The sequence below is a fragment of the Takifugu flavidus genome, chromosome 15 (assembly GCF_003711565.1).
Source record: "Takifugu flavidus isolate HTHZ2018 chromosome 15, ASM371156v2, whole genome shotgun sequence".
NCBI classification, from domain to species: Eukaryota; Metazoa; Chordata; class Actinopteri; order Tetraodontiformes; family Tetraodontidae; genus Takifugu; species Takifugu flavidus.
Genome location: NC_079534.1, coordinates 5,147,968 through 5,169,172, shown reverse-complemented (window position 1 = coordinate 5,169,172; position 21,205 = coordinate 5,147,968). Strand labels below are relative to the sequence as shown.

The 21,205-nt window shown below is 55.7% G+C and overlaps 5 protein-coding genes across 11 annotated transcripts; 3 read left to right on the top strand and 2 right to left on the bottom strand.

Moving 5' to 3' along the window:
* Nucleotides 1-1,874: 1,874 nt before the first annotated feature.
* On the top strand, nucleotides 1,875-7,326 carry vcpip1 (valosin containing protein (p97)/p47 complex interacting protein 1). 4 transcript variants are annotated; one of them, XM_057057234.1, is made up of 3 exons: nucleotides 1,875-4,649; nucleotides 5,344-5,430; nucleotides 5,696-7,326. In XM_057057234.1, exons 1-3 carry the CDS (start codon nucleotides 2,057-2,059, stop codon nucleotides 6,388-6,390), a joined length of 3,375 nt encoding a protein of 1,124 aa, XP_056913214.1. In that variant the 5' UTR covers nucleotides 1,875-2,056; the 3' UTR covers nucleotides 6,391-7,326. The 4 variants fall into 4 exon arrangements, with proteins under 4 accessions (XP_056913214.1, XP_056913215.1, XP_056913217.1 ...); XM_057057235.1 differs by having other exon boundaries at nucleotides 5,344-5,496; nucleotides 5,653-5,819; XM_057057237.1 differs by having other exon boundaries at nucleotides 5,344-5,483; nucleotides 5,653-5,748.
* A 191-nt stretch (nucleotides 7,327-7,517) lies between these two features.
* dusp28 (dual specificity phosphatase 28) lies at nucleotides 7,518-8,969 on the top strand. Its single transcript, XM_057057352.1, has 3 exons — nucleotides 7,518-7,674; nucleotides 8,085-8,433; nucleotides 8,564-8,969. Exons 2-3 carry the CDS (start codon nucleotides 8,086-8,088, stop codon nucleotides 8,651-8,653), a joined length of 438 nt encoding a protein of 145 aa, XP_056913332.1. The 5' UTR covers nucleotides 7,518-7,674; nucleotide 8,085; the 3' UTR covers nucleotides 8,654-8,969.
* proca (protein C (inactivator of coagulation factors Va and VIIIa), a) lies at nucleotides 8,955-11,837 on the bottom strand. The gene is given in 11 exon segments (XM_057057290.1): nucleotides 8,955-9,609; nucleotides 9,714-9,831; nucleotides 9,950-10,068; nucleotides 10,410-10,550; nucleotides 10,774-10,884; nucleotides 10,954-10,978; nucleotides 11,052-11,161; nucleotides 11,164-11,208; nucleotides 11,289-11,369; nucleotides 11,453-11,517; nucleotides 11,809-11,837. Coding segments are annotated over 9 exon segments (1,317 nt in total). The 5' UTR covers nucleotides 11,356-11,369; nucleotides 11,453-11,517; nucleotides 11,809-11,837; the 3' UTR covers nucleotides 8,955-9,028.
* A 273-nt stretch (nucleotides 11,838-12,110) lies between these two features.
* LOC130539171 (inner ear-specific collagen-like) lies at nucleotides 12,111-16,715 on the top strand. Its single transcript, XM_057057356.1, has 6 exons — nucleotides 12,111-12,568; nucleotides 13,831-14,215; nucleotides 14,295-14,378; nucleotides 14,625-14,705; nucleotides 15,337-16,335; nucleotides 16,451-16,715. Exons 1-5 carry the CDS (start codon nucleotides 12,512-12,514, stop codon nucleotides 16,254-16,256), a joined length of 1,527 nt encoding a protein of 508 aa, XP_056913336.1. The 5' UTR covers nucleotides 12,111-12,511; the 3' UTR covers nucleotides 16,257-16,335; nucleotides 16,451-16,715.
* On the bottom strand, nucleotides 16,638-21,055 carry saga (S-antigen; retina and pineal gland (arrestin) a). 4 transcript variants are annotated; one of them, XM_057057301.1, is made up of 15 exons: nucleotides 20,920-21,054; nucleotides 20,488-20,548; nucleotides 20,361-20,405; nucleotides 19,974-20,173; nucleotides 19,679-19,738; nucleotides 19,526-19,593; nucleotides 19,247-19,382; nucleotides 18,717-18,801; nucleotides 18,570-18,642; nucleotides 18,273-18,410; nucleotides 18,129-18,206; nucleotides 17,878-17,892; nucleotides 17,747-17,799; nucleotides 17,306-17,315; nucleotides 16,638-17,016 (listed from the first exon to the last, which is right to left on the bottom strand). In XM_057057301.1, exons 1-15 carry the CDS (start codon nucleotides 20,965-20,967, stop codon nucleotides 16,896-16,898), a joined length of 1,191 nt encoding a protein of 396 aa, XP_056913281.1. In that variant the 5' UTR covers nucleotides 20,968-21,054; the 3' UTR covers nucleotides 16,638-16,895. The 4 variants fall into 4 exon arrangements, with proteins under 4 accessions (XP_056913281.1, XP_056913282.1, XP_056913283.1 ...); XM_057057302.1 differs by lacking the exon at nucleotides 17,878-17,892 and having other exon boundaries at nucleotides 20,920-21,055; XM_057057303.1 differs by lacking the exon at nucleotides 17,306-17,315.
* Between the last annotated feature and the right edge of the window lie 150 nt (nucleotides 21,056-21,205).

Genomic DNA, 21,205 nt, shown 5'->3' with positions numbered 1-21,205 from the left:
CGGCTGCATTGTTGCTTTGGTGGGCCGGAGGCAGGACTGATCCAGCTCCTCTCAGCCCCCATCAGCCCCTGCTGCTGATGCCCCGCCCACCTCACCACAAACAGGAAACAGGTCTCCATGACGACAGCAGTCTCAGCAGCTCTGAAATGTGCTTCTGCTCATTCATTTCTCTAAAACATCAAAGATAAATCATCACAATTAGAACCTATGAACAGATTTTCAAGGTTTCCCTTTTGCTCAGAGTTGATGTTTACATTTTATTGACGTGACTGTAAACGTCCAGAAGATAAATGTGGTGAGAAGATGCTGCAAGGAGCCGAAGGTTGCTGTGAAGGTTTCTGCGTCTCTTTCAGCGTTGCTCCCCCAGAACGTGTGGTTTCACTGTTGCTAGGACACCATCACAGGAAGCACACAGCCGCAGCACAGGAAGTGATTTTATCGGTCTCGTCCCCACAGTCACACTCTGGCCTGCTGCACCTGCTCATCGTCTGCAACAGGTTCTCAGGCTGCAGAACCTTCCAGAAGACACCTGTGGACCCATTTAACAGGCCAGGTCTTCTGGCTTCTGCCCGCTCAGCAGCATCCACTCAGCTTCTTCTCAGCACCTTCATGGGGCACAAATTAGTCAGTAAAATCCCTTCTGGAAGGGGATCAACAGGATCGGCTCAAATCAGCATTTCCCTTCTAACAATAGTTGATATTTAAAACCCGTTTGGAAGCATCTCCACAGGATCTTCAGCAACGTGAGTTGTGATGGAGGCCCCAAGATTCAGGTCAGGATTATGAAGTCAGTGACCAGATAAACCAGAACAACTGCTCTTCATCTTTAGGCCACTTTAGCAAACTAGAGAAAAGCACTGGGCGCTGTGGGGCTTTGATGTTTCAGATCAAAGTCTCTCTGGAGTCTATGTTACCAACTGAATCAGCTCTTCCTTGGTCCACCATCAGCGCCTCCTAAAGACATTAAATTCCGGCCGTGCCGTGACCTCCTTGGCGGGGTCAGAAGTGTCTTTTCGACTCTTCCAGTATTTCAGAAACATTTTTAAGAAACGGCGCTACCGTGTGGCCACTTCCGGGAGGGCACGCGGCTCTGGTGACGTCATCCTTGCGGGACCTGCGTGGTTTTCGACATGAAAACAACCCGACATGTGGACACATCTGTGTTCACGGCATGAATCCAGGGTTCCATTGCAACATTTTCACAAGTATAACCTTAGTACTGATTCGGTCGTCATTACCGCCACCAAACCGGCGTTTGTCTGTGAACAAAGTAACTCTCAAAGTTATCGACGGATTATAATGAAATTAAAATGAATTTTCCGGCTTCTGGAGGGTCCTTGGCTTTGATCTGAATTGCGTTTATCATAACTGTCTTTGAACAAAAGCAACCTTTAATTTTCCTGATGGGCAGCATGTTGAGACATTAGTGTTCTGACGATTAGCATCCCTTCTGCTAAGCTAACAACTTAACTTGATTTTACATTTTGCTGACCATAGTCTTTGACATTTATCTACACGGCGTCGCAAAATTAGAAAACTCGCAACTTAGAGGCAAAATACGACTTTAAAGACACTTCTTAATTCACCATCTACTCGGTCTGACCAAAACAACCGAGACTACAAGACCGTGTTGTCAACTTCCTGTCGCAGCAAACGGAAGGTGCATTGCATGCCGGGTCATGTAGTCCACTGGATAAAACGATAGCTTATTTCGGTCATTTAATTGTAGGTGTGAGTTAAGCTAAAGGGGTGCCGTTGTATAATGCAGTACATATATTAATGACCGTGCTACAGCGAGGCCTTCACATTGGGACGTCAATCTATTTTAAGCCGTTATAGCTGAGGACTACAACTCCCAGGAAGTTCCCGTCCAAACGTAGTTACGTCGAGCAAAGATCGGCTGCGAGACGAGCAAACAGTCGCTTCCGTGTTGTTCTTGTGTTATTCTGGCAAATAAATGTCATTAACGAAGTGGAAGCTTGTTTCGCAGCTTCGTCCGAGCTTCACTGCGACGATTCTGTGAAGCTGAAGATCAGTTTCGACCTCTACGCTCGACATGTCGCTGCTGCTCAGCTCTAAGAAAAAAGATAAACGGATTCTGTCGGGTACCTGCCCGGACCCGAAATGCCAGGCGAGGCTCTTCTTCCCAGCTCACGGCTCCGTTAGCATCGAGTGCACCGACTGCGGACAAAGACACGAGCAGAAGAACCTGCTAAATGTGGAAGAAGTCACGGATCCAGATGTCGTGCTTCATAATCTGCTCAGAAACGCCCTGCTCGGCGTCACCGGGGCCCCGAAGAAAGGCACGGAGCTGGTGAAAGTGATGGGTCTGTCCAACTACCACTGCAAGCTGCTGTCCCCGCTGCTCACCAGGTACGGCATGGACAGGCAGACCGGCAAGGCCCAGCTGCTGCGGGACATGAACCAGGGAGAGGTGTTCGACTGCTCGCTGTTGGGGGACAGAGCCTTCCTGATCGAACCGGAACATGTCTCCACCATGGGCTATGGGAAAGACCGGTCCGGGAGCCTCATTTATCTCCACGACACCCTGGAAGAGGTGAAGAAGTCCAACGGTAACGGAGAGTGTCTCATACCGGTCCACGTGGACGGAGATGGGCACTGCCTGGTCCATGCTGTGTCCAGAGCTCTGGTGGGCCGGGAACTGTTCTGGCACGCTCTGAGGGAGAACCTGAAACAGAACTTCAAGCAGAACCTGGACCACTACAAGGCTCTTTTTCAGGATTTCATCGACGCTGCAGAATGGGAGGACATCATCACCGAGTGCGACCCCTTGTTCGTCCCGCCTGAAGGCGTCCCGCTCGGACTGCGCAATATTCATATTTTTGGGCTGGCCAATGTCCTCCACCGGCCCATCATCTTGCTGGACTCGCTGAGCGGGATGAGAAGCTCTGGAGACTATTCCGCGACCTTTCTGCCGGGACTGGTGGCCGAGGACCAGTGCAGAGGAAAAGACGGGAAGCTCAACAAACCCATCTGCATCGCCTGGAGCAGCTCTGGCAGGAACCACTACATCCCCCTGGTGGGCATCAAGAACAGCGTGCTGCCCAAGCTGCCGGCCCGCCTGCTGCCCAAGGCCTGGGGCGTCCCCCAGGAGCTCATCAGGAGGTACATCAAGCTGGAGCCAGACGGGAGCTGCGTGATCGGCGGCGACCGCAGCTTGCAGGATAAATACCTGATGCGGCTGGTCAATGCCATGGAGGAGGTGTTCATGGAGAAGCACAAAATCCACCCGGCGCTGGTGGCCGACGTGCACCAGTACGTCTTCAGACGGACCGGCGTGATCGGCGTGCAGCCGGAGGAGGTGACCGAGGCCGCCAAGAAGTTGGTGTTGGAGAAGAGGCTGCACCGCTGCCTGAACTGCAGCGCCCTGGTGGAGCTCCACGTGCCGCAGGACTGGCTGGGCCCGGGGGGGAAGCTCTACAACCTGGCCAAGTCCACCCACGGCCAGCTGCGGGTGGACAAGAACTACAGCTTCCCCCTCAACAACCTGGTCTGCTCCTACGACCCCCAGCAGGACGTCCTGGTCCCGGACTACACGCTGAGTTCCCTCAACACCTGCACCTGGTGCCACGGCACGTCGGTGCGCCACATCCACGGCAACGGCTCCGTCGTCTACCTGGACGGGGACAGAACCAGCACCCGCTCGCAGGGCGGGAAGTGCGGCTGCGGCTTCAAGCACTTTTGGGAGGGCAGAGAATACGACAACCTGCCCGAGGCCTTCCCCATCACGCTGGAGTGGGGGGGGCGGCAGGTGAGGGAGACGGTGTACTGGTTCCAGTACGAGATGGACTCCGCCCTCAACAGCAACGTGTACGACGTGGCCATGAAGCTGGTGACGAAGCATTTCCCCGGTGAGTTCGGCAGTGAGATCCTGGTGCAGAAGGTGGTCAACACCATCCTGCACCACACGGCCAAGAAGAACCCCGACGACTACAACCCGGTGAGCATCGAGCGGGCCCACGCGCAGCACGGCGCCCCCGACGCCCCGCCGGCCGACCCGCAGCCCCCCACTAAGATCATCCTGACGGGTCAGAAGGCGAAGACGCTGCACAAGGAGGAGCTGACGATGAGCCGGGCGGAGCGCAGCATCCAGCAGAGCATCGGCGAGCACGCCGCCGCCACGCAGAGGCGCCACACTGACAAGCTGAAGCAAGAGCAGCGAGGCGCCACGTCACCAGAGCCCGGCTCCCCTTCGGCCCCAGCCACGCCCACAAAATCCTCCCCCGCGGCCAATAAGGAGAAGAAGATCCGCGTGAGCACCAGCGACGGCCGGCAGGCCACGCTGACCCTGCAGGCCTCCACCACCTTCGCCGAGCTGCAGAAGGGCGTGGCCAGGCAGTTCGCCATCCCTCCGGAGCAGCAGTGCATCCGCTTCGGCTTCCCTCCCAAAGGGCTGGCGTCGCCGAGGGAGGGCGAGGAGAACGAGCCCGTGGCCCTGCAGCATGGCGACAGGGTGACCGTGGAGATCCTGAAGGGCCCCGACAAGAGCCCCGCCCCCTCCGAGGCCCGCGGGCGCCATGAGGCGAAGACTGAGGAGGCGCTGACGTCAGGCAGGACGAGCGGCCGCGAGCTGCAGGAGAGCATCGACCTGGAGATCTCCTCTCTGTGTCTCCTAGCAACCCTGATGGGTGAGTGACCGCCGGCTCCTCCCCCAGTCCCTCCCCAGCTCCTCCCCTAGCCCCTCCCCACTTTTCGATCATCTATTAATTGTTCTTGATTAGCTTTTAGTGACCTCAATCATCAAACATTCTCGGTAATAAAAACTATTCAGGTTAAAAAGGATTTGAAAACAAACTGTGAGTGTGTGTGTGAGTGTGTGTACGAGTGTGTGTGTGTGTGTGCGTGTGTGTGTGCGTGAGTGTGTGTGTGTGTACGAGTGTGTGTACGTGTGTGTGTGTGTACGAGTGTGTGTGTGTGTACGAGTGTGTGTACGAGTGTGTGTGTACGAGTGTGTAAGTGTGTGTACGTGTGTGTGTGTGTGTACGAGTGAGCTGACTCAGCCATCGGGAACAGTCCCTGTCTCACCTGCCAAAGGTCAAAGGTCACCTGTCAGACCCCAGTAAACAGCTGAACCTGGCGAACTGGCACCGCCCCCCCTCCGCTCCGCCAGCAGGGACCGCCGACCGGTCCCTGCGTCCCCCGGTCCCAGCGTCCCCCGGTCCCAGCGTCCCCCGGTCCCTGCGTCCCTGGTCCACCGGTCCCTGCGTCCCTGGTCCACTGGTCCCTGGTCCACTGGTCCCTGGTCCCCCGGTCCCTGGTCCACCGGTCCACTTGAGGCTGCTGCTGTGTCCCCCTTGGTTGACCTTGTCCCTCTTCTTCCAGGTGAGGACGTGTGGTCCTACGCCAAGACGCTGCCACACCTGTTCCAGAGGGGCGGAGTCTTCTACAACATCGTGATGAAGGACATGGGTGGGTTCGTGTGTGTGTGTCGCTCACGTGTGTCGGTCACGTGTGTCGGTCACGTGTGTCGCTCACGTGTGTCGCTCACGTGTGTCGCTCACGTGTGTCGGTCACGTGTGTCGGTCACGTGTGTCGGTCACGTGTGTCGCTCACGTGTGTCGCTCACGTGTGTCGCTCACGTGTGTCGGTCACGTGTGTCGCTCACGTGTGTCGCTCACGTGTGTCGGTCAGGAGCTGCAGGGGTGAGACGCAGTCCCATTCTGGTGTGTTTCAGGTCTGATGGACGGGAAACACTGCACCTTGCCGCACCTGAGCGGGAAAACCTTCGTCTACAACGCGGCGGACGAGCGCCTGGAGCTGTGCGTGGACGCCGCCGGGCACTTCCAGATCGGCCCTGACGTGGAGGAGCGCGTGAAGGGGGCGCTGGTGCAGGTTGGCGCCAGGGGCAGCAGAGAGGGAAGCCCCGCCCACAGCGTCCTGCGGCTGGGCAGCGGCGGCGTCGTCCGTAAGAAGGAGCAGAATGTGGCGGCGTTCCAAGGTAAAGGCCACTCCCTGGGCAGCGCCGGCGGCTCCTCCCCTCCTGAGCACCGGCCTATCACGCGCCAGCACAGCAGCGGCACGGACCTCAGCGCCAGCGTCTCCAGGGGGGCCCCCGACCTGTCCCAGATCCCCGAGGACACCACGCGGGAGCTGGTGCGCATGGCGCCGGGATTTGTCACCACCAAGGACGGCCGCGGCGTCGACCCCAGCGTGATGGAGCAGCAGCGGCGGAAGCTGCAGGAGATGGTGTCGTCCATCCAGGCCTCCATGGAGCGCCACCTGAAGGAGCAGATGGGCGGCGGCAAGAGCGGCGAGGAGGCCGCGGCCGGGGAGCCTGGGAAGGCGGAGCTAAAGACGGAAGAACTGGAGGAGATGGAGAGCCAGCCCGCTGAGCAGAGCGGCGCGGCGGAGCCCATGGATCACTCCTGATGGGAGCTGAGGCCCCGCCCCTCCCCGCCACGCCACGCCACCGTCCTGCTCCCCGCCTGCTCCCTGGGCTCCTGCTGGTCTCACAGGGACGGGATCCGGCGCCAGAAGGCCCAGAACCGCCCGAGAACAACACTAACGACAGCAACGCCTTTTTTATTCCCGACAGACACTTTTCTTTGGGAGGCGCCGCTGCGGTTCGTCCAGCAGGGGGCAGCGCTGCTCTGGTTTTAGTTGGAACTGTCCCGCTGTGGTTCTCGGCCCCAAGTCGCTCGTGCAAAATCTCTTTTAACATCTAACATCTTGCTTTTAATGAGAATCCAGGTTTTTACCCTGGAATGCGTTTGGAGTTGGATTTTATTTTGTGGATCAGGTCTGACGAGATGATGAAGTTCTGCGTTTATATTTAATTTCAAAAGTTCTGGTATTAAAACCTACAACAAATAGAAGAATCTTCCACTATTGGGCCGGCTTAGCCTAAAGCTATGCTTCTTTATGCTAAGCTAAGCTATCTGAACGACTCCACATCTCAATGCTGCCAGTTAAAAATGTAGATTTGCTGCCACTTTATAGGTTTTATTCCCATTAAACTTTATCGCTTTTTCACGAGTCTTTACAAATGGCACCGCAGCCATTCAACAGGGCGTCCAGGGAAGGAGATGCATGCTAACGTTAGCTTGGCATACGTCTTTGTTGCATCAGAACGAGGCCGCTGCTGTGACGGACTTGAAGGGTGACCACTAACGATGCCCTAATCAGCTGTAAATTCTTGTAGCATATTTGAAACGTGTACATAAACGTGTCCGGATTGTTTTCTGCTTTGACATCCTGTTCTTTTGTTACCTTCTCGTCGGTTTGCTAAAACAGTGATGCAGCTGTGACGTTGCTGTTCGCATGTGTGGATTTTCAACCCAGAATAAAATCACTTCTGTCACCTTCCTCTCTCCTCTCAATGTCTCTGAAATACCATCGCTGCTGTTAGCAGTGTAGCGGTTAGCAGTGTAGCGGCTAGCTGGCTGCTACCTGTTTAGAATATGAATATAAACCTTTAGATGTGCAAAGGTTTCTGAAACATGAACAGAAATCATCACAACACCCGAAACCACAGAAAAGGTTCTTCTGCTGGAGAACCTTTGATCATATTTCCTGAACTGGATCAGCACTGAGACCTGGGAGACGCCCGCTGTCACCGTCCTGACAGACGCAGCGTGTGTGAGGGGCACGTGCACGTGCACGTGCACGCAGGACGTCGACGGCAGGAACCAGCACGCAGATCTGATGCTGCACGTGAGTCACTGAGGAAAACGTGATTTAGTCTTCAAATGTTCCCAAATCCAGTTCATGACTGGTGGCTCGGGTGTGTGTGTGTGTGTGGGGGGGGGCAGGGGGGGCAGGGGGGGGGGGGGGGGTCTGGGTAAATTTAGCCAACACAGGTCAGCTGTTCAGTCGGCTGTTTAACGTTTGTTATTCTGGTTAAGCCGGATCAACGTCCCAGTAGGAAACGACCAACAATTAAAAACTAGCTTAGCTAGCTTCTCTGTTCTATATCCATATGTTCTATGACAGTGGTGCTACGCTGGCTACGTTGCTACGCTGGCTACGGTGCTACGCTGGCTACGGTGCTACGCTGGCTACGTTGCTACGCTGGCTACGGTGCTACGCTGGCTACGGTGCTACGCTAACGTCTGGTTCTCCAGGATGCTGCAGCTGTGTAAAGTCACCGGGTCCCTGCTCATCGGGAACGCTCGCTCAGCCTGCAGCGACCAGCTGGTTGAGCAGGAGGGGGTGACGCTCTGCATCAACGTGTCCCGGCAACAGCCGTTCCCCGCCAACCACGCCGTCCAGAGGCTGCAGATCCCGGTCTACGATGACCCCAACGAAGACCTTTACAGCCACTTTGACGGCTGCGCCGACGCCATCCAGGAGGAGGCGGAGCGTGGAGGTCACGCCCTCGTTTACTGCAAGAACGGGCGCAGCCGCTCGGCGACCATCTGCATCGCCTACCTGCTGAAACATCACAGGCTGACCCTGACCCAAGCCCTCCAGGTGGGCCACAGCACGCCCTTTACGTTACCCTGACTCTGTGGTTCTGGGGGCGGGGTTACAGTTGAAGGCGTTTTAGCGTATGGCTCCGCCCACTTTGGGGCTGAACACACGTGTTCTGTTTGGGTTCCAGACAGTGAAGGCGGCTCGTCATGTGATCGACCCAAACCCGGGTTTCCTGGCCCAGCTGAAGCGGTATGAACAGGAGCTGAACCAGTGCTGAGGGGGACCTGGACCAGCGGAGACCAGCGGGGCGGACCTCCAGGCTCTTGACCCTGAAGGTCCTCCATGGAACTGGAACTGTGGGCAGAACTCATCCCAGGTCCGGGTTTGTGAATCACCTTTGTAGAAACAACAGTCGTGACCAACAAAAAGCCCTTTTCCCTGAGGTCACCGGTACCCTACCTGGGGACACCAGGTAGGGTACCGGTGCTGCTGGGACCTGTGCTGCTGGGACAGTAATCCACCACCAGATCCTGCCAGATCTTTCATCATGGAGTGTTTAAGCAATAAAGGTGACGGTAGCCGTAGAAACAGAACCAGTTTTATTGTTTTGAACACGTTACATCAGTGTTTTACTGACTCTGGATCAGCCGGTTCAGGGGCGCTGGCGTTCTGCTGGACTGGTGTCCCAGTCTTCCCGGACTTTGTTGATCCAGTCTATGTAGTTGGACACTTTGGTGTAGACGCCCAACTTCTCCACGTTGCCACAGCCCTCGCCCCAGGACACCAGGCCAACCAGGAACCAGGTGTCTCTGTAGAGCGTGACCATGGGTCCGCCGCTGTCCCCCTCGCAGGCGTCCATTTTCTGGCCAACGATCCCAGCACAAAGCATGTTGCTGGTGATGTTGTAGTACATCTGCCCCCTGCAGGTGTCGGTGTCCACCAGCGGGACTTTAATGACGTTGAGGGCGGAGCTGTACCTGGAGCTCTCCAGGTCCTCTTTGCCCCAGCCGCTCACCACGGTCATGGTGCCGTTCTTGTTCAGCACCCGCTGGGCCAGGTGGCGCCCGGGCAGACAGACGGGGACGATGTAGTCCGAGAGGGGGGCGGGGGTCTCCAGACGCAGCAGGCTGATGTCATTGTCAGCTGACCTGCGGTTGTATTTTGGGTGTTTAAAGGTCTTGGTGACCTTCAAGGTGACCTCGGTTCCTTCAGCTCGGAGACGCTCATAGTCCCCTGGCAGCAGAGATCACAGGGTTCCATCAGGACACAGGTGAGCGACACTGGCAGCTACAGGAGCACGACAAGCATCGGCCAACAGAAGCCGTGTGGACGCTCACCGAGCCGCACTCTGAAGGTCAGGCTGTTCTCCAGGCAGTGGGCGGCGGTCAGGACCCAGCTCTCGTCGATGAGGACGCCTCCGCAGTGGAACTTCCCGACGGCGTTCAGCACGAGCACCTGCACACACGAGCACACGGCGAGGAGCGCGGTCAGCCCGGACACTCGTCTGTAACTCAGCGCCACCGCCAGGGGCCGCGCTGGGGGGGCCGCCTTCTCCAGGTGGAGGTGTTGCTACCTGCCAGGGGCTCTCTCCTTTCTTCCCCACCTCTCCACCCACCATCCAGGGCAGCAGACCATCGATGGATTTAGTGTACGACGAGCGTCCAATCAGCAGCTGACCACAGGAGGAGGGACCTGAGGCAGGTAAGTCCTGTCAGTACCACCATCAGAACCTCTACCAGCAGCAACCAGAACACCTGAGCAACCATCGCCCTCCCGTTGGGGGGGTGGCACCTTAGTCCATTGTGGACCTGCCTCCAGCCCCAGTGCAGACAACACACGGCAACAGGGGAAGGTTCCACCTTCAGAGCACTGCCGAGGCACTCTTGAGCAAGGTTCCCAACCCACGAAATGCCACGAATGGGCGACTCGCCCAGGGGTGGACCTGCCTTCGCCCGCACGCACGTGACCCGTGAGAGGAACAACGCGATGAAGAAGACGAGAGAAGACCTGATTGGTTAGGTCCAATGTCTCACCTTTGGGACGACATGTCCTGGAGTCGTCCTGCAGGTTGTAGCCGTTGACACAGCTGCAGCGCCTCGTCAGGCCGTCGGCGCCGTCGGTGCACTCGTGGTCACAGTTTCCGTTATCCAGTGAGCAGTTAGTGGCCGTCAGAGCTGGAGACCACAGCAGCACAATCAACAGCGCACATTTGTAGAACCACCAGCCGTGGGAGCGTGAGGCCGCGGCCTGACTGGCGAGGCCGGCGAGGGGCCGGCCTGACCGGCGAGGGGCCAGCGAGGCCCCGGCGAGGCCCCGGCGTGACCGGCATACGTCCGTATTCATCCATGAAGCGAGTCCAGGCTGGTTCAGATCTCCTGAAGAACAAACTGGACTTACGCTGGTCGCAGTATCTGCCCTCGTATCCATGGTTACAGCTACAGGCGTAGGCTTGGTACATATCCACGCAAGTTCCGTTGACACACATGTTGTTGTTACACTGGTTCCCATCTGGAAGCAGCTCATGATTACCCAGAATGCTCGGCAGGTGCAGATTAGGGAGAGAGCGGCGGTGCTCACCTGTGTACACCGTCCAGAACTCCAGCTGTAACCACAGAACAGACACAGGTGAAGAACAGGAGGCCACAGGTGAGACAGGCGTTTACCGCCACTCTTACTGTAGCTTCTCTGGTCTGGAAAATCTCTCGAGCTTCTTCAAAGTCACATTTCTCCTCCACACATTCCCGCTCCATCGACGGCGGTTTCAGCTCCTCCAGGAAGGAGTTGGCCGGCGGGAGCGGAGCAGCATGTGGGCGTCGGGGGCGTTCGAGAACACTGGAACACACGTCACAAGCGTCCGTCAACCTCAGCCACGGCCTCACGCCGCCAGAGCAAACCTCCGAGCACACGCCCACCTGACAGCCCCAGCACTGACGCCGACCACCACACGGCCACAGACGCACAGAGGACAGGGCGGAGCATGACCTCTGCCGGACCTGCAGCCAATCAGAAGCCAGCAGGTCTGAGCCAATCAGGTCACGTCCTGTTATTGATGAAGGTGGACGTTGACCTGACTCACCAAGACCAGAGAAGAAGAAGAAGGAGGAGGCCGGGAAAACTCTGGAAATACACACCTAAATCTGTCTGCAGACACACACCACACACACACACACACACACACACACACACACACACACACACACAAACACACACACACACACACACACTCACACACACACACACAGACACACACACACACACAACACACACACACACACAGACACACAGACACACACTCACACACACACAGACACACAACACACAGACACACAGAAACACACAAACACACACACACACACACACACACACACACACACAGATGAGCACCTTCACACAACAGAAGCATCAGAGCAGCACCACTGAGTCGTTACTCACCAGCCGATCGTCAGCAGAGTCTGACTGTTAATGACTGACAGGCCTGTTTACAGTCCACAGTCTGACCCCCGGGGGAGGGTAACGGGGGGGGGGGGGGTAACGGGGGGGAGGGTAACAGGGGGGGGGGAGGGTAACAGGAGGGGGGGTAACGGGGGGGTAACAGGAGGGGGGGTAACAGAGGGGAGGGTAACAGAGGGGAGGGGGGTATCAGGAGGGGGGGTAACAGGAGGGGAGGGGGGTATCAGAGGGGAGGGTTACAGGAGGGGAGGGGGTAACAGGAGGGGGGCGGGTATCAGAGGGGAGGGGGGCTAGAGCGGACACTGCAGTGCAATGATCTGCTGTTGCTGCAGATTTGCCCCCCACTGTGGAAACCAGGGCAGTTCTCGTCATGGACTCTTCACCTTGTGTGTCTGGGCAGAGTTTCCTCCTCTGGTTACTTTTGTCTTCAGTGATGCGATAAACCGGGACAAAAGAGGTCGTCTCTGGTTCCAGGGTCGGGGGGGGATCAGGTGATCAAAGATGGTGGCCACACCCAAACACCGCGACTGCTGTTGCTATGACAACAGCCTCAACATGAAGAGGGTGGGTGCTGACTGATAAGTGTCTCCTTTCTCCGTGAACTGGTTTCCAGTGAAGGAGGTCAGGTCTTCTTCTGCAGGACAATGAGGACGAGCGCCGGCCTTTGTCCAACCCTGCCTGATAAATGCTGCTGGTGTCCAGACGTCCCACACGTCTGTGGACACCCGTCTGGGCCGGAATGGTGAGTTGACGCGTCTTTTTATGTCCATAACGTAGTCGTGGATCTGGGCCATGTCCAGGTCTGAAAACCAGCTGAATACAAGACGAATTCTTGCAATTACGACTTTGAGGACGTGATTGTTAATGAGAGTTGAACTTTCGCTGACGATTCTAAACAGAATCTTTGACTGTCCTCTGCCCTCTGTCCTCTGCCCTCTGCCCTCTGCCCTCTGTCCTCTGCCCTCTGCCCTCTGCCCTCTGTCCTCTGCCTCTGTCCTCTGTCCTCTGCCTCTGTCCTCTGCCCTCTGCCCTCTGCCCTCTGTCCTCTGCCCTCTGCCCTCTGCCCTCTGCCTCTGTCCTCTGCCCTCTGCCCTCTGCCCTCTGTCCTCTGCCCTCTGCCCTCTGCCCTCTGCCCTCTGTCTCTGCCCTCTGCCTCTGCCTCTGTCCTCTGCCCTCTGCCCTCTGCCTCTGCCCTCTGCCCTCTGCCCTCTGTCCTCTGCCCTCTGCCCTCTGCCTCTGTCCTCTGCCCTCTGCCCTCTGCCCTCTGTCCTCTGTCCCCTGTCCCCTGTCCTCTGTCCCCTGTCCTCTGCCCTCTGTCCTCTGCCTCTGCCCTCTGCCCTCTGTCCTCTGCCCTCTGTCCTCTGTCCTCTGCCTCTGTCCTCTGCCCTCTGCCCTCTGCCCTCTGCCGTCTGCCCTCTGCCCTCTGCCCTCTGCCCTCTGCCCTCTGCCCTCTGCCTCTGTCCTCTGCCCTCTGTCCCCTGTCCCCTGTCCTCTGTCCTCTGCCCTCTGCCCTCTGCCCTCTGCCCTCTGCCTCTGTCCTCTGCCCTCTGCCCTCTGCCCTCTGCCTCTGTCCTCTGCCCTCTGCCCTCTGCCTCTGTCCTCTGCTCTTGCCTCTGCCCTCTGCCTCTGTCCTCTGCCCTCTGCCCTCTGCCCTCTGCCTCTGTCCTCTGCCCTCTGTCCCCTGTCCTCTGCCCTCTGTCCTCTGCCCTCTGCCCTCTGCCCTCTGCCTCTGTCCTCTGCCCTCTGCCCTCTGTCCTCTGTCCTCTGCCCTCTGCCTCTGCCCTCTGTCCTCTGCCCTCTGCCCTCTGTCCTCTGCCCTCTGCCCTCTGTCCTCTGCCCTCTGCCCTCTGTCCTCTGCCCTCTGCCCTCTGTCCTCTGCCCTCTGCCTCTCTGCCTCTGGCCTCTGCCCTCTGCCCTCTGTCCTCTGCCCTCTGCCCTCTGCCCTCTGTCCCCTGTCCTCTGTCCTTCCTCTGGACTCCCACCATCCTCCCCTCCCTTGTCCAGATGTTGTCCAGCCTGCTGGCCGTCCTCTTCCTTACGTCCCCAAGCTTAGCTATGATCCCATCTTATGCTAGTCGAATGGACTCCAGCCAGGAGGACCGAACCAGTCCGGACCCCAACACCCACTGGGCCGTGGCAGGTGACGGGGGGGTGCCAGCTGCCCAGGCCGGACCCCTAGCGATGCCTCCGCTGGGTAAACGTGGGCTGGACAGCACCACGTTTGAGGCCTCCAGTGCAGAAGTTCTTCCCATTCCTGACCCAACGATCTGTGACTGGCTGCTGAACGCACCGGTTCCCGTTCCAATTGACCAGATCCCCGTTTTCTGCCTCTGCTCACACTGTGAGGGCAGCATGGGGCCCAAAGGAGAGCGTGGGGACCGCGCCCCCCAGGTATCACTTCTGAGGGCAGCCAGCCCCTTACAGCATTGATTCTTTGAAGCGACAGGAAAACTGATGTGACTCTAAAACAGGTGCTGCAGGAAGTCCTGGAGGAAGAGGAATGACAGGGTTCAGAGGCCATCCAGGATTCGGGGGCCCTCAAGGGGTCAAAGGTGAATTATTCCACTTCACTTTTACTGACAACAACGTGGGAGTGGGCTCCATGGTCCTGGGCACCATGGTCCTGGGCACCATGGGAGTGGGCTCCATGGTCCTGGGCACCATGGGAGTGGGCTCCATGGTCCTGGGCACCGTGGTCCTGGGCACCGTGGTCCTGGGCACCGTGGTCCTGGGCACCGTGGGAGTCCTCATTCAGATCATCTCCCCTTCTTTTGTTTGTGCTCATCTTCACTTTGCAGGTCAGAAGGGAGAACTGGGAGAACAGGGGCAGACTGGATCTTCTGGGTTTCCTGGGATGAAGGGTGCACGCGGATTCAAAGGTGCGTTGGCCTCAGTAGGTCACATTTGCACTTGTGTTCCAGCCTAAAGTCGTTGTTCCTGAATGGCTCCTGAATGGCTCCTGAATGGCTCCTGAATGGCTCCTGAATGCTCCTGAATGGCTCCTGAATGGCTCCTGAATGCTCCTGAATGGCTCCTGAATGGCTCCTGAATGGTTCCTGAATGGCTCCTGAATGGCTCCTGAATGGCTCCTGAATGGCTCCTGAATGGCTCCTGAATGGTTCCTGAATGCTCCTGAATGGCTCCTGAATGACTCCTGAATGGCTCCTGAATGGTTCCTGAATGGCTCCTGAATGGCTCCTGAATGCTCCTGAATGGCTCCTGAATGGCTCCTGAATGGCTCCTGAATGGTTCCTGAATGGCTCCTGAATGGTTCCTGAATGCTCCTGAATGGCTCCTGAATGACTCCTGAATGGCTCCTGAATGGTTCCTGAATGGCTCCTGAATGGCTCCTGAATGCTCCTGAATGCTCCTGAATGGCTCCTGAATGGCTCCTGAATGGCTCCTGAATGTTCCTGAATGGCTCCTGAATGTGCCCCTCTTGATCAGCAGTGTTCATGACTGGCTGGAGTTCTGAGAACCTGCACTCATGTTGATCTTCTGTATTCTCAGGTGACAAAGGTGACGGAGGACTGATAGGACCTGCAGGTCCACTGGGTCCCCAAGGAGAGGCAGGGGAATGTCCTGCCTCCTGTGGAGGGGCCCTGGGACCACCCGGTCCACAAGGTGTGTCTGGACTAACTGGAGCCCGTGGCTTACCTGGAGTCCAAGGTCTGATTGGATCCAAAGGTCTGAAGGGTGAAAGAGGTGATGAGGGAAAACCAGGCATTCCTGGTCTGAATGGGCAGAAGGGGAGTCAGGGAGAACAGGGGGGGTGTGAGTGCACGGACGGGGAGGACGGCGCTGATGGCGCAGTGGGAGAAAAAGGAGCCAAAGGAGAGGACGGTAACCCTGGTGACCAGGGTCTTGATGGAAGCAGGGGGCAGAAGGGGGTGAAGGGTGAGCCGGGTGTGGGCGGGCTGCCTGGGCCTTGCTCCACTGTTTTCCAGTCTGCATTCTCTGCCTGTCTTAACCAGTCGTTTCCAGCTCAAAACCTTCCCGTTCCGTTCCCACGTGTCCTCACCAACCGGCAGGGCCACTTTGACCGGGTCAGAGGGGTCTACACGGCCCCCGTCAACGGCTCCTACGTCTTCAGCTTCCACCTGGCGGTTGCCGGTCGGGTTCTGAAAGTCGGCCTCTTCCATAACTTCTCCCCCTCGGTCAGGGTGACGGAAGGGGCCGACCAGTCAACCGCCAGCCACAGTGTCGCCCTCCACCTCACCCAGGGGGACCGAGTGTGGCTGCAGGTCAAAGATGCCACCACCAACGGCATGTACACGGACGGGGAGCGCTCCAGCACCTTCTCAGGGTATCTCCTGCACCCGGACTCCTGCGGAACGCCCAGAGGAAAATCCTTCATCCCAACCATGAAAGAGCTGCAGGAAGAATACAGCTGGGAGGGGCCAAGCGGGACCGCCGCCCCATCGCCATAGAGACCAGCAGCGTGTAGAACTGTACACTCCTTAAACCTTTCTAAACACAGCATCATTAGTGGCGTGTGTGTGTGTGTGTGTGTGCGTGTGTGTGTTGGTGTGTGTGTGGTGTGTGTGTGTGTGTGTGGTGTGTGTGTGTGTGTGTTGGTGTGTGTGTGTGTGGTGTGTGTGTGTGTGTGTGTGTGTGTGTATAGATGTGTGTGTGTGTGTGTATAGGTGTGTGTGTGTGTGCGTGTGTGTGTTGGTGTGTGTGGTGTGTGTGTGTGTGTATAGATGTGTGTGTGTACATACAAGTGCAAAAATGAGTGCAGATTCATTGTCTCAATGTGTGAATAGAGGTTTGGTCGTCATGGCGACAGCACAATAATCTCACACAAACTGTCCATTCAAACTTTGTGATTTAATGTTAATAATAGCAACAATGCTAATGGTACTAACAATAAAGGACGTGCACGCTCACTACGTTAGTGATCTGGTTGTTGGTGATGAAACAGACGTTCATCTACAGAAGCGATGCAAACATGAACAGCTGGACGCTCTTCACGACCTCCAGCGGAGCGAGCGGACGCGGTGGGAGGGCGGGGTCAGCTGTGCCTGGGGGAGGGGCCTATGAACAGCTCTAACCCTAACAGAACCAAGTCATTTCTCTTTGGGCATCATGTCATCAGCGCCTGACACGTTTCCCTCCTCCTCGTCATCCATCATGCCCTTCAGGTAGGAACGTTTGAACTCCTGGAACTCCATCTCCTCCTCCATCTCACTGTCAGCACAGGGCAGCAGCGTCACACACACAAGTACACACACCTCCATCAAACATGAACACATGAACACATGAACACAACACGGAGGTCTCTGAAGTAATATTGATCACTTCCAGCTGATCTCAGGTCTGTTTACCAGCGAGTTACATTCAGATTCCCATCAGTTTAACCAGCAACAAGCGCCACAGAACAAATGTCAGTGTAATAAAATACAGCATTCATTCATTCATTCATTCATTCATTCATTCATTCAATCATTCATTCATTCATTCTTTTTCATCTTCTTACCTCTCTCTCACTGAAAGCAGAAAACAAAAGCAGAAAAAACTGCTTAAAATGATGTTAAGCAAATAAAAAACACACCGAAGTCTCTTTTACTCATTCCCAGTAAGTCCATGAAAAAAGACAGGAAGTACGTGACGGCAGACAGGAAGTACGTGACGGCAGACAGGAAGTACGTGACGACAGACAGGAAGTACGGGATGATAGACAGGAATTACGTGATGACAGACAGGAAGTACGTGACGGCAGACAGGAAGTACGTGATGGCAGACAGGAAGTACATGATGACAGACAGGAAGTACGTGACGGCAGACAGGAAGTACGGGATGATAGACAGGAAGTACGTGATGGCAGACAGGAAGTATGTGATGACAGACAGGAAGTACGTGACGACAGACAGGAAGTATGTGACCACAGACAGGAAGTGATGCGATGTGATGCTCTCACCTGAATCGGGCTTAGGATGCATCAGTTTGAAAGGAACTTCCAGACCAACTTCACTGTAACACAAACATCAACACAAAGCTGAATGCAGTGAATAAAAATGAAAAAGGATGGATTATTGAAGCTCCACCCACCTTGATCCCATCATCCTTTGAGATGTCCAATGACAGACAAGAAAAAAAATATTTTTTAAGGAAGTGTATTTGTCTTTAAAACCACTGTTAGCTTTGCTAACTCGCAGATTTCCCCCTCTCATACAGTAATATTAAAAATGATTATACGTGTAAATGTCACAGTTGTGACTATTGAACTCATTATTAGCTTTTCAGGTGTCTTCCTCTTTAGAAACTTGAACACATTAAAATCATTAAAAGCGGATGCTAACCCTCCGATGACGAGCTTGACCATGACGCGGTACGAGACCATAATTCCCATCACTTCCTTCAGAACTCCTTCTTTGATCCTGAAACAGAAGGCGTCCGGCTGAAACTGTGGCTCTCGTATTTCAGAAGGTCTGCGTTTTCCTCACATGCTTGAAGACGCCAGATTTGTGTCCTCGTGCTTCAGCTTGCCATCCAGAGCAATGCCACGCCTCTCTCTGTTGTTGGCCAGCAGAGGCAGCAGAGAGTAGACCTTCTGCAGGGTTGCTCCTGGAGACACTGAGTCCCTGAGGTGTGGACGAGCAAACGCGTCAGCTACATGTTCGCCAACATTGATACACCATCTCTAGCACAGATGCTAAACCCTCAGCTACAGATTCATCTGTCAGTGGTGTTACTGGGGTTGGACAGTGTGTCCCAGCAGATGTCTGCAGAAGAAGACGCACCCGGTTTCCTCGATGGCGACACATTTGACGTAGCTATCGTTAGAATACAGGACCACGTTGGCCACCTGTTCCACTGAGGACGACAGGAGACACCAGTTTACCATCAGGCAGGAAGTCACCTCCCCGGAATTTCAAACAGGAAGTTACCTGAGACAATAATGTTCTTGACATTCTTGCTGGAGTTGTTGGAGACATTGACGTAAACCTTGATGGGCTCACCGTGGTAATAGACCTGGAAGCAAAATGGCCACAGTCAGGTGACTCCCGGTAAACTGGGAGGAAAAATTACTCTGCTACAACTTTATCGTTTGACATCTGACACAGGTGACTCACACCTGCCACAGGTGACTCACGCCTGTCACAGGTGACTCACACCTGTCACAGGTGACTCACATCTGTCACAGGTGACTCACATCTGTCAAACGTGACTCACACCTGTCACAGGTGACTCACATCTGTCAAACGTGACTCACACCTGTCACAGGTGACTCACATCTGTCACACGTGACTCACACCTGTCACAGGTGACTCACGCCTGCCACAGGTGACTCACACCTGTCAAACGTGACTCACACCTGTCACAGGTGACTCACATCTGTCACAGGTGACTCACACCTGTGTTCTTGTGGCAGATGTTTACAGAACACATCAGTTTCTTGATTGCCGTGACCTCTGACCTCTTTGTCCAGGCTGGTCTGCACATGCAGCGGTTTATCCGACATCACGAAGTCCCGGGTGGTTTCAACAGAGGGCGCCACTCCGTCCGTGTCGGGGGCGAACTGGACCTTCCTGATCATCAGCTTCACTGAGCTCCTGCACATCCCAATGCAACTTTATTTACACAGCAGCACGGACACCGGGGACAGGACCCCTGCTGTGGGCACGAGCTTCGGAAATAAACATCGAATCTGAGCAAAAGTGAGTCTCTATTTTTCCGTTTTGCTCTTTGATCTCACCGTTTGCGAACTTTAGCGTCTTGGCTCTCGGCGCTGAACGCTTTGATCTCAAACTCAACGGCACATTGCTGCGGACAGGAGAAAGAGAGGAGGAGGAGGAGTGTCACCACCAGCCAGGTTCACATTTCATGGAACTCTTCTTCTGGTTTTTACCTTGCCGACATCCTGAGGTGCTGGCTGGAGAGCCACTGAGCAAGGCAGGTTGTCAGGAAACTGAGGAGCAAAGAGAAGGTCCATCAGGTGAATCAAGTCGATTCCCGAGTGAAGGTGCTTTTACCATCAGTCAGTCAGGGACCAGAGCTGGATCAGGTCCAGTCTGAGTCACTGAAGAACCAGTTTGAGACCTTAACCACTTGATGGAGGACGTAATTCCGTGTGATGCAGAGATTTGAAGGGAACAAACCTCTCACTCGGACCGTTTTACCCTGGCTGACCAATCACGGCTCACCTCAAAGAAGAACGGGTAGGCGTGGTCGCCCAGCTTGCGAAGCAGCTTGGCCTGGACCTTGGTGTGGGTGGCCTTGTCGCGGTCCTGCAGAGGTGGGTACACCTGTCTGGTGGACAGGTACAGCTCTCTGTGGAAGGCAATGCCCATCACGTCCATGTCGTCTCTGCCGTACCGGAAGGTGCAGGACAGGGTGACGAAGACTGTGGAGGAAGATGCACCACACACCTCAACACTCCTGACCTATTCTAGACGCGTCTGCAGCGAGGATGATCCCAGGTGACCTCCACGGCTTCATTCAGCAACAATCCAGAACATAAGGAGTCTGGAGCTGATGAAGAGCTACCAACACCTGTGGAGGCCTGGCCCAGGGGTGGGGGAGGGGGGTACCTTTTCTTCCCTGGAGAGCCTCAGGATCAATGATGATGACGCCATCTGTTGGGGAACATTAGTGGAAGCACATGACCGTCCGCAGCAGCAGGAGACATTTGGCCTGGAATGAAGAAGCTGTCCTCACCAACTGGATCCACACAGTCCACACGATCCACAAAGTCTCTCTTTCCTAAATAAACGCCCACCTGAAGCCAAAGAACACGAAGGTCAGTGAGGTCACTGTTGAACATGCTGACCGTTGTTCCTGTCTCAGGAGGATTTGGTTCCATCTAGTGGTGTTGCTACACATGACACGTGTCCCCAAGCCCCTCCCCTTTTAGCCTCAGAGGTTTATCTGAGGGTTTAATGTGAAATAGTTGGATGAGGTGCTCAAAGACCGAGAAGAAGCGTGAGCAGAACCAACAGGTTCCTGTCTGTTGTGGGCGGGGACACGTGCTGGACCGGACCCACCGCCCTGCTTAGGGACGGGGTCACGCGTGATCCTGCACGAGCCGGTTCCAATGCTGCAGCTCTGAGCTCCACACTGTCTCTCTTCGACCCCACAGACGCTACTCACCGACTTGTCCTTGGAAATCTTCTTGAAAACGATATTCTTAGAGCTCATTTTGGTTTGAATGGGCAGAAGAAGCAGCAGGTTCCTGAGACAAAAGGTTAAAGGTCAGTAAAAACCTGGCCGTGGCTCTGTCTGTCTCCAAATTCATCTCAGGGAAATTAAAGACATTTGAAATTTTCTGCTACAGAATTTGGCCCAAACTTGACATACGACGGGGGCGTGGTCTCAGTCACAGAGGCCACGCCCCCGACACCACGCCTGGGGGGGTGGGCGTGGCCTCTGAAACGCG